General features: G+C 44.1%; 1 protein-coding gene across 8 annotated transcripts in view; it reads right to left on the minus strand.

Moving 5' to 3' along the window:
* The window catches only part of ABCC5 (ATP binding cassette subfamily C member 5), an 88,404-nt gene that overhangs the window by 44,028 nt on the left and 33,032 nt on the right, over positions 1-11,344 (minus strand). For 6 of the 8 annotated variants that reach the window (XR_003006234.1, XM_024767647.1, XM_024767655.1 and 3 more), the window contains 6 exons: positions 10,700-10,933; positions 10,376-10,549; positions 9,617-9,764; positions 6,886-7,034; positions 6,371-6,478; positions 1,388-1,744 (listed from right to left, as the gene is read on the minus strand). Coding sequence is in view for 5 of the 8 variants with exons in the window: in XM_024767647.1 (XP_024623415.1) it covers positions 1,388-1,744; positions 6,371-6,478; positions 6,886-7,034; positions 9,617-9,764; positions 10,376-10,549; positions 10,700-10,933 (1,170 nt within the window). In the remaining 3 variants the exon portion in view is untranslated. Of the gene's footprint in view, positions 1-1,387; positions 1,745-6,370; positions 6,479-6,885; positions 7,035-9,616; positions 9,765-10,375; positions 10,550-10,699; positions 10,934-11,344 lie in introns of those variants that run through there. The other 2 variants (XM_024767705.1, XR_003006242.1) reach the window with 2 other exon arrangements.

An 11,344-nucleotide genomic window follows, 5' to 3' on the forward strand; every position in this document is an offset into this window, starting at 1 on the left:
CATATGGCTCGCTCCTTCAAGCCTTTGCTCAAATACAGGCATACCTTGGACATACTGTGGGTCTGCTTCCAGACCACCGCAGTAAAGCAAATATCGCAATGAAGCAAGTCACACGAATGTTTTGGTTTCCCGGTGTATATATAAGTTATGTTTACGCTATACTTTAGTCTACTAAACGTGCAATTACATTATGTCTAAGAAAAACAATGTAAATACCAATTTAAAAACACTTTATTACTAAAAAATGCTAACCATCATCTGAGTCTTCAATGAGGCATAATCTTTTTGCTGGTGGAGGGTTTGAAATATTTTGAGAATTACCAAAACGTGACAGCGACATGAAGTAAGCAAATGCTGACGGAAAAATGCCTCCAGGCTTGCTTGATGCAGGGTTGCCAGAAGCCTTCGATTTGTAACAAATGCATTATGCCTGTTATTACTTTTTTTTTTCTTTTTTTGGCTGGGCCGCATGGCAGGTGGGATATTAGTTTAAGTGAGGCCTTCCCTTAAGAGGCCTATTTAAATTGACCACACCTGCTCCCCCCACCCCGCCCCAGCAAGCACTCTATCCCCTTTCTTCTTAGCCCTTTTACTTGTTTACCATCTATCTTTGCTCAGAAGAAGGTAAACTCCAGGAGGGCAGGGATTTGGGCCTATTTGGTTTTTCACTGCTCTATCCACAACTCTGTAACAGTGCCTGGCAGGGAGCTGGCACTCAAAAATGGAATGAGTAGATATACATACACCTGGAACCCTCTGGCTGCTGCATCTCTCAACATGGCGCTGGCTCCCAGTCATGTTCTGTATTTTAAAAACCTTGACCCTGAAGTGTCTAAGGCAGCCACTCTCTATAGGAGGACCTGTGGGAGACTCTAGTCCTGTGTTACCTGGGCCGTGACATCATATACCATAACGATCCTTTCCTTACATTAAAAAATAAAGTTACAAAAAAAAAATAAAAAAAAAAAAAAAAAAAAAAAAAAAAAAAAATAAATAAAGTTACAATAGAATTGCTGAGCACAGCATCACTGAGAGTACCTATTCTATGTCAGGTTCCGTGCTATGCACAGCCCAGTGCTAAGAAGCTCACACAGGGCTACAATAACTAGAAATCATTATTACAGCTCACATACAACTAAATCAAATCTATTCAGGGCAAAATTGTGGAAAACCCACTCGAATGCTTCATTTCCTTGCTTATAAAATGAGTATCTCATGACAGGAGATGTTATTCATTTCTATCGTTAAATGCCTAAATATCCCTTCTAGAGGTGGAACCGGCCAGATTTGCTCTTTAGTTCAAAACCACTCCCAGAGAGAAGGCCCTTTGCTAAAAGGACTGGCAGCTGCCTACCCCTGCCAGGATAGACACCTGGTAGATGGTTACCTCTTCAATTTCCAAGTCGATGTTGTACAGCGTCCTCTGCAGGCGGAGGTTCCCCAGGTGGGTGTGCTTGCCCTCTTCCTCCTCAGGACTGGGCCGCTCGTCACTGTCCAGGAGGAGGTGGCCCTTCTGCTCTGCCAGCACCGCCTGATGCTCAGTGGGCTGCAGCTGCCTCACCTTCTCTTTCTTGCCCCTGGCAGCCCTCTTGTCTTTTTTCGTTTTGGGGGTCAGCTTGGGTGAGTTCTGGAGACTGGAGTGGGAGGAGTCCCATGCCAAGGTGGCATTTTTCATCTCTATCGTGATGTGAGGGCTGGCTGGTTTTTTCTGTATCATGTGAACCTCTTCCATTAGAAACAAACTCTGATAGGAGTTGTGAGAGAGGTGCAAAGATGAGACACTGGATCAAGACCAGGGAGACAAGCCTAGGGCGTACACTCACGAAGCAAAACACATCAGGCTATACAGTGGAAGGAAGCTGAAGGGCAAAAGGTAGCTCATTAGTGTAGCCCAGCCTCAGGCCCACGGAGAGGTCACGGGAGTGTGGGGACACCCTCGGGATGGACAGGGGCCTACTTAACTGGCCCAACACTCGACGCTACCAGTTACATGCTAAACTACTCTTTCCTTTTCCACCAGTCTAATGTGGGCCAAGGGCTATTTAACTGACTGGTCTGCAGCCCCTGTTCTCACTCATGAGTCGCTGAGTAGCAGGTAGTAAAATGCAAGCAGGGAAACCAAAGGGCGGCCACACTGCTCCCCTGCCCAGACCCTCATCACTCTGTCTGCCTTCCAGACCACTCCTGCAGAACCCCCAAGCCTAGGCACTTCCCTCGTGCACATGTCGGGGGGAGAGGTAGCGCTGAGATTGTGACCAGGCCTAGCTCGCTCCGGTTAGAAAGGAGTACCTAAGGTTTTATTGACGGCGGAGTACATCTTCTCGCCAACAAGTTCTCATGTCTTCCAAGTCCTGCCTCGGAACTTGTTGAGAATTCAAACAAAGGGCTTGCGTGGAAGGGAAGGGTATCTCCCTCAGAAACATCCTTGGGAAGAAAGAAAGACTCTTCCCTCCCACTCATTCCCCAAGTCCCACTGAGGTATATCAGGGGAAGAGAAATGGAATGCTTGAAAAGCTAAATGTCTCTGAAATTAGATCTGAAACAGTGACCTTAAAACCTCTGCCCAGAGGGCTTCCCTGGTGGCGCAGTGGTTGGGAGTCCGCCTGCCGATGCAGGGAACACGGGTTCAGGTCCCGGTCCGGGAGGATCCCACATGCTGCGGAGCGGCTGGGCCCGTGAGCCATGGCCGCTGAGCCTGCGCTTCCGGAGCCTGTGCTCCGCACCGGGAGAGGCCACAACAGTGAGAGGCCCGCGTACCTCAAAAAAAAAAAAAAATTAGAGGGCTTCTCTGGTGGCGCAGTGGTTGAGAGTCCGCCTGCCGATGCAGGGAACACGGGTTCAGGTCCCGGTCCGGGAGGATCCCACATGCTGCGGAGCGGCTGGGCCCGTGAGCCATGGCCGCTGAGCCTGCGCTTCCGGAGCCTGTGCTCCGCACCGGGAGAGGCCACAACAGTGAGAGGCCCGCGTACCTCAAAAAAAAAAAAAAAAACCTCTGCCCAGGACCAACACGTGCCCATGACTTTGAACCCACTTCGGACACCTCCCTTAACCCAGTGATCTTCCCTATAGGGTGCCATCCCAGTTGGATTCCCAGTACGATTAAAATTTTTTTAAACGTTGGAAAGTCTTTAGAGAAAAGATGGCTTTTAATGGCAGGACTCTCTGCTTAGTTACCGAGAGCCCCTAACTATTTTAAAGTTTGCAGGTGCTATTAAATGTACCATATAATCCCCTTGCCTAAGAGCAAAGCCCTTTCTCCTAAATCCTAAACGCTTAAGCTTGCTCTTTGCATCCCTAAATTGCCACGTCTCCTATCCATTCCCAATCCCTGATCTTCCCAGAAATGTCATGTTTCTAAATCTCCTAGATAATCTTCACTCTTGGTCAACCTTTAAAAAAAGTAGTTTTTTTTTTAAAGTTCAGTTTTCTGAAAAGAGCCATTGGTTTCATTTGCTCAGAGCCTTCCTAAGAGACTGGGCTGAGAATAACATGCCAAATATTCTGCCCACCTTCACAGAGTAAAACCATATGCTGACAGAACTCCTATCATTTCTCTCTCCTAAAGAGTTACTAAATGGGTCTTGTAGGCCTCATGCACTATAAAAACTATGCTAGTGCCTCTGGCTTGCACAGCTCGTCCACACTTTCCCTTGCCACAGGCTCCCTGCAGCCCCGCACTCCTCCCAGAAGGATTTCAGCTTCAGGTCACTCTGCCTGCACATGCTGAGGCACACAAGCGCCCCACACACCTAAATTTATATCTACTTGGATTTGCACCTGCCAGGACAACAGAATCTTAGAGATACATAAACCATAAACCTCAACTTTACATCGAAACACTACTCTTACTCACTGAAGCAATCAAACCAGAATGTATCTTTTGAGCAGAAGAGGAGACTACTCGTAGGGTTGCCAGATAAAATACAGGATGCCTAGTTAAATTTTGATTCCAGATAAATAATGAATAGTCTTTTAGGATAAGTACGTCTCATGCAGTTATTAACTGGGTGGCCTGTGTTTTTATTTGCTAAACCTGGCAACACTATACTGGTGACTGTCTTATCAGAAAAGTTATAACGTGGCTTCTCACTGCCTTTCTAAAGTTATCATCCTCCCAGAAGTGGAGGCGGCGGGGAAGGAGGAGATTTGCCAAGAGGAATTAGCTAGAATGAGACTCATTCTCATGAGGCATACAACAGAGCTGGGGGTGATTTTGCTTCTATTATTAACTCTGAAGCTTCCTGGATAGAGGAAGGATCTGTAGCGTGAAAAGCCACCTGCTAAAACAGGTTCTCACTAGTAAGTGAAAAGAAGAGAGCTCTCGAGAAATAAGGGGGTTGGGGTGGTGTGTGAACAAATCTGTACTATAAATTCCTATTCCTTCGTCCAAAATGCCACCAAAGCCATTCACTAAAAAGGACAGAGAAACAAATAGGGGGACAAATTTCTGCTCAAAACATCTGCCTTAGGGGTGGACATTCTGCTTATCACAGATAATTTCAACTGATCTATCTTCAAGTTCACAGACTTCCTTTGTCACCTGTATTCTGCTACTAAGTCCATCCAATATATTTTCAATTTTTGATTAATATATTTTCTTAGCTTAAAATTTTTTTATTTGGTTATTTTCTTTATCTTCTATTTCTCTGCTGAGACTTTCTACCTTTTCATTTCTAAGGTCTTTTTCTGATAATTCCAACATTTGGGTCATCTCAGTATCTAGACTTTCTTTGTACGCAGAGTAATGTTGGATTGTATCCTGGGCATTTTGAATATTATATTATGAGACTCTAGGTCTTGGTTAAATCCTATATAAAATGTTGCGTTTTTCTTTTAGGAGGAAATCGATCCATTTAGGATGAGCTCTGGTCTGCTTCCTGTGGGCTGTTAAAAACAAGACAACAGGCCCCAAATGGAGTCACTTATGCTAAGCCCCATGTCACCAAACTGAGAGTTAACTATAGTTTCAGCTCTCCCAGAAATGGAATATTAAACAAGTCAATCAGGAATCACCTGATCAGCACTAGTTAGGTAACCTGCCTGATAGACCCCTGCCATCTCCTAAAGGAAGGTAACCTTATAATAACCAATGCGATTTTCTGCCTAGAATGACTTCCTTGTTCCTGCTCCCTTCTACCTATAAAAGTCTTTCATCTTGTACAGCTCCTTGGAGCTCCTTCTAGTTGCTAGATTGGATGTTGCCCAATTCATGAATCACTGAATAGAGCCAATAAGATTTTTTAAATTTACAAAAAAAAATCTGCATTCTTCAAAACTAGATATTGTGCATTCTGCAAAATAAGGCTCTGATTACAATTAGACCATTTCTTTTCACGTGGCTCTGGATCTTGGCCTTCTAGTAGCCAGGCTGGGGTGAGGGAGGGCTTGGGGCTAGGGTCGGGGGGCACATTCTTGAGGACTAGCTTTCCCGACCAAACAAAATTCACCTGGTTAACTATAAACAAGTAAAATATAAATAAATCTTGGGAAGCTATTCTCCATGCTTCTTAAGAGGAAAACCCAATTTGTTTTCTGCTGAACACCTAAGGTGATGATATTAATCTCTCAAACACCTGAGCTTCAAGCCTTCAAGGTACTGACCTGCTTTTGTATTGCTCTCAGCAGGCAAGAAGAATTAGCAGGAGCTACTCTCTGCAGTGGCTTTGTCAAGAGAGTCCAGCCACACAGGTGCTGGACATTTTTTTTTTTTTTAAGTATTAGCCACTTTCAAATATCTATCTCCCTCCACCCTCCCAAATATATCTACCTCTTGTATCATGTATTTGTATTATTCTGAAGGCACAAAAAACACAGTCAAGGCACAATCAACTAACCACCTGCAAGGAAAAAAAAAACCCTGATACGTACTTAACTGCAGTTCTCAGTATGATCTAGTCTTATGACTATTCCCATGTCACTGCATTACCTGTATCATGAGTGGCAACCACAGGGCAGGGAAAAGAATCAAAAAGAGCTTATTCCCGACAGTATTTTGGTAGAGGTAGATGCAGATCAAGGTGAGAAAAAGCTGACAGCCTCCTGATAATTCTAATTGCCTAGGTTTGAATCACTTAAAGACCCAGTAAATTATAACATATATCCATGTTAGGTCCAGGCAGAAGGGACTAGCTCTGAAGGGGAACACTGAAATTTTGGAAGCCCAGAACTAGGCTGTCTACAAAAGGTAAAAATTCATATTTCTTTGACAAGGTCCCCTGAGCCTCCTCCACTGTCCCCTTTCTTACCAACTTGCCGAAAGGCTAAAGGTGAAAAGAGCCAAGTGCAGCCAGCCCGTGTGGCCCATTGGAACAAAGGTAGCAGTTAGTTTTGCCACAGCTCCTGATACGGAGGAGGGAAGGGAGCCACTTACCTTAAATCTGTCGACAGCAACGGACGCTTCTGAGAGGGACTTTACTGAGAACGGTGTAACTTTCAAAGCAAAAGTCATGGAATTGAAGACAGTCACCACTGTGAAAGCCTGAAAATAGGAAAAGAGAAGAAACTGAGCCTGATGAGGCTATGCGACTAAAGTAACACGACGTCATCAATTTCCTTTCAGGTTTAAGGAGGGCTGTAACTGGACTGTGAGATGTTGGTAAGAGTCAGATATATTTCAGATATATATTTTTTAAGGTAGAGTTTTTGAGACCTCTAATTAAAATTCTCAGTGAATCTGAAGCAAACAATGACCTGTATTTTCAGAATTAAACCCAAAGTTGTAAAACAACCCGTACACTTATTTGTGCACTGGGGCTAAATCCCCACTCTTCCACTTCTCAGATTAACCGCATGAATGAAAGAAATCCAAATCTAGTAACCGGAGGACCAGAGCATCTCTATATGTGGTATTTCTAAAACGTCCCCAAGCCCTGAGGGCTCACTGACCTGTGCTGCTGTCAGATCAAAGCCAAGGGTCATGTGAACAGAGAAGGTCACAACACTGGCGATCACCATCACAATGGGAGCCACACCGACGGTGATGCTCTGAAAGTACCCGGCTTTTTCCAACATCCGACGTTCCTCCTCTCGGATTTCTAAGAATAAAAAGCAAGCCAGTTTCTAAAAAGCAAGTCGAAAGAAACCATGGGATATTGCTCCTCTGTCACCAAACAAGACTTGGTAGGTCTTCAGCCACCATGGGTTTTAAAACGACCCTGTAACATTTACGATGCAAAAAACTAGGTCAATATGGCCATCAATTACAATCACAAAAGCTGGCACACAAGCTTGAGGTTTGAAATGCATCAAGTCACAGGAATGAATCTAACAGAAAACAGTCACTACTTCTCAGTACAATGATCATCTTCTGCCTTCGTCTAATTCTTTTTGCAAATTTCTTTTGTTTAGAAGGAATGAACACATGAATCATATCTGCTAGTGGCAGTTTTGTTTGCTTCCCTGGTTGTTTATTTCTAGGTTAAGTACTTATAAGAAAGACTATACAACGATAATGGAGAATTAAAAAGGAACTAAGATTTACTAGGGTGCCTACTGTATGTATGTTGGTGCTAGAATAGAGGCTTTCACACAAAAAGCAGTAAGAAGATGAGTGAAATACAATTTTTGTAAGCAGAATGATTTTTCTTAAATATTTATAAAACTGACAACCTTATTATCAGAGCAACCATGGAGTACAAAAGACCAGGGAGTAAGAAGTATGACAATAAAGCGGTGAGGTATTTTCAAAAAATTTTCAAACATAAAAGCAATTTTTCTGGGAGACTATGAACTGACCTTTAAAGGTATTACCACTATCCCAAACACTGGGAAATATATTGAGAGCCAGCTCTCAAGTCATAGTTTTAAAAAATTCAACTCATTGCTTTAACATGTATCACATAACTTGCCCAAGTCTATAATGAGCAAGGATGCTCTTTTCAAGCTAAAACACACAGGTAAAGATACCAAAGTCAGGGGCTGAAGGATGAGTGGAGTCACAGAAAGAAGATTATAAAACTGAGAAAATTAGAATCTGAGAGCCGGAAGGGACTATCATTGGTGACCCTGCCAACAGGCTTGGCAGATGTCCTGTTAGCACCCAATTGTTCCATTCTATTGGCAACAAACTCACTACTTAAAGAAGGAGCCTAATCCACCGCTGGATGCTTCTGACCACTCATAATTAAAGTTTATGAAGTGGACACAATGTTCCTGAAGGTTTAGTCAACAAACCAAGCAGTGAAAATAAAACAGCTTCCTTGATCTGAACACTGTATTTCTATTCAACCCAAAATTGCACCAACTTTTAAACTTCTTTTTACTTTTTTATTTTTTGGCCACGCCACGCAGCATGTGGGATCTTACTTCCCTGACCAGGAACGGAACCCACGCCCCCTGCGGTGGAAGCGCGAAGTCTTAACCACTAGACCGCAGGGAAGTCCCCTGCACCAACTTTTTAACTGGATCATGTTCAGGTTAGCTCACTGTGAGATTATGGTCAATGAACAGCCATATCTTTTATATTTAAATTAAATTTAAATGTAACTATGTCTTCTCATTTGAACTCTAAAGTGCCTTTAAATATTTATTTATTTATTTATTTATTTATTTATGGCTGTGTTGGGTCTTCGTTGCTGCGCTAGGGCTTTCTCCAGTTGCAGCGAGTGGGGGCTACTCTTTGTTGTGGTGCGCGGGCTTCTCATTGCGGTGGCTTCTCTTGTTGCAGAGCACGGGCTCTAGCCGTGTGGGCTTCAGTAGTTGTGGCACACAGGCTCAGTAGTTGTGACTTGTGGGTTCTAGAGTGCAGGCTCAGTAGTTGTGGTGCACGGGCTTAGTTGCTCCGTGGCATGTGGGATCTTCCCGGACCAGAGCTTGAACCCGTGTCCCGTGCATTGGCAGGAGGATTCTTAACCACTGTGCCACCAGGGAAGTCCCCTAAAGTGCCTTTAAATATATTTTTCTTAAATTCACCTTTTTTAGGGCCCAAGATTTCAACTTTTGTTGAGATCTTTTGGAATGCCCAGCTAATGTGCTAATTATTCCTCCAAACTGTGTGGCATTTACATACGACATGTTTATGTCTGCAATGAATTTACGGATCAGGATCGGGGCAGGCACTGAGAACCTCGTGACTCAACACAAATCAATTATTTGAAAAGAAACCAAATTTAAAAAACCCCTGTGAGTGAGTGGCAGAGCGAGGCCCAGAGTCCAGCTGTCCTGACCTCCAGCCTAGCCCTTCTCCCAGCACTACCCCCAGGGTCTCACACCCACCTACCCGCAGTGCGCATGCACACACAGAGTGGTGGGGGCAGAAGTGGAGCTCTCAGCCGCCACTAGATACTGTTTTCTGTGATGCCCTCACGGCCAGACCAGAAAATTACGGGCTGGATGAGAGTATAGATAGGGGGCTTTGAAACTGAATGAATTACTCATAACCAGCTGAGTTATCTTGGGAAAAATCACAATTTTCTCAGGTCTCAATGTCCTCATTTGTGAGATGAGGTTATGGGTGCCAGTCTCTAAGATCCCTATCAACATAAAGCTCATAGGCTAGTATTAAGAACATAAGGTATTATGATCCTATGACATTAGGATTCCCAGTAGCTAATGTGCTCAGGAAGCACAGAAGCCAACATCCTTCTACCATTTACACATATGAAGTCTTTAAACTCACTTTGTACACTCTGAGAGAATGCTTTGACCCAGGCATACATTTTAATAAATTTAATGTAGGTAAGGACTTCATTCATCTTCTGGACACGGTCATCTGTGATGGTCACACATTTTCTCCTGAAATATGCAGTGATCCGTGATACAAACATCTGAAAGGAAAAGCGATGTCATGCCAAATCAGAGCTTATTCAGAGTTAGAACCGTCTAGTCTCTCTGGGAGATAAATCCGCTTAAGGTTATTGTAAATAAAGTGAGCATCCCGTAGTTGTACTGCTTTTTAATAAAAGTGGTCTATTAAATGATAATCAAATAGTATTTGACTCTTATCCTTTGGAAGAGAGTTAAGACAAGTAAATATTTGTCCTCAGAGTAATCACAGATATCCATGCTACCAAAGGGAAGCGGGAGAGCCATATCAGTTAGCATCACCTTGAGGTGGCGTGACTCAACCTCTCCTGTGTTACCTGGGGGAAGCAGGGGTCACCTGATGACCTCCTTCACTCACACTCCCTCTTTTTAAATCTCACTTAGGAGCTACTGCCTTTATTCAGGTGACATGTGACGTCCTCTGAAGTCAAAATGCTGCCTGTATGGATTGAACACTGTCTAGCTCTTTCCAGACATTTCCAAACCAGGTACCTGCTTAAAGGAAATTTCCAATCAAAGATGTGATACCTCGGTGGTGCCTACTATATATAGCCCAGTGGAAGTAACTCATCTGAAGAGAAGCTGCCAAAATACGGTAAGGAAGCTTACTCACCATTGCAGGATAAAAGAGGATAAAAACAGCTGATCCCAGGAAGCCTGTTGGTCCCAGAATAATTACATTATAAATCATGCCCAAGATGGCAATAACAGGTCCTCCAGCCAACAAGCTGCCAACGGCAGCTGCCTCGAACATCCTCTGTCCGTCGTTGGAGCACAGGTTGATGAGCTACGAGACACAAAGAGCAGTGAGTGGACACTGCGAGGACGCAGGCACTGCCTCAGGAGGAAGAGGAAGGACAGAACGGGGACCCAAGGGATGGAAAAAGCTCAGGTTGGGAGCTTTCTCTCTGCCCTGAAGCAAACACCCCTCGCTCACCTCACCCACGGACTTCTCCTTAATGTTCTTCAGCTTAAGGATCTTCTTAAACGCCATGGTCAGGATGGCCCCCCGCAAGCGGACCCCAGTTCGGTAATTCAATGCCCATGTCAGTGCAAGCGACCAAGAACGCACGATTTCTGTCAAGAGGAGGCCCAGGACTAACAGCAAGCTGTACTGGAGGTTAGACTCTGTGTCCTGGGTGTACTCCAGGAGGTGTTTCACCACGAAGGCCTACAGGGAGAAACACACACCACCGTCAGCTTCTCCACAGCACTCACACGCCACGCCACAGTTTTATGTTAAGTTAGAAAGAGGAGGCAGCTCCACTGTACAGTGATAAGTGCCTAAGCAGAGAAAGACCTTCTCGGAGGACCAACTATTGCTGACGGCCCACCTGCAGCTATTTACGCACAGCAATTTGCAGGAGGCAGGTCTAATTGGAAACTTTCTTCCTTCAGGACACCACCAAAACCCATACTCTTTCTAATGTAACATAAACCTGTCCATGAGCTGAAATTCATTCTCAACACACGGTCATTAAAAAGTATATATTTGACCTTATTTCCAGTATCTCCACACAGTGATACATTTCTTTACATGAAATTAAGACCCTTTTTTTTTTTTTTTTTTTGGGGCTTTTTA

The sequence above is a fragment of the Neophocaena asiaeorientalis genome, unplaced genomic scaffold, assembly GCF_003031525.2.
Source record: "Neophocaena asiaeorientalis asiaeorientalis breed wild unplaced genomic scaffold, Neophocaena_asiaeorientalis_V1.1 scaffold225, whole genome shotgun sequence".
NCBI classification, from domain to species: Eukaryota; Metazoa; Chordata; class Mammalia; order Artiodactyla; family Phocoenidae; genus Neophocaena; species Neophocaena asiaeorientalis.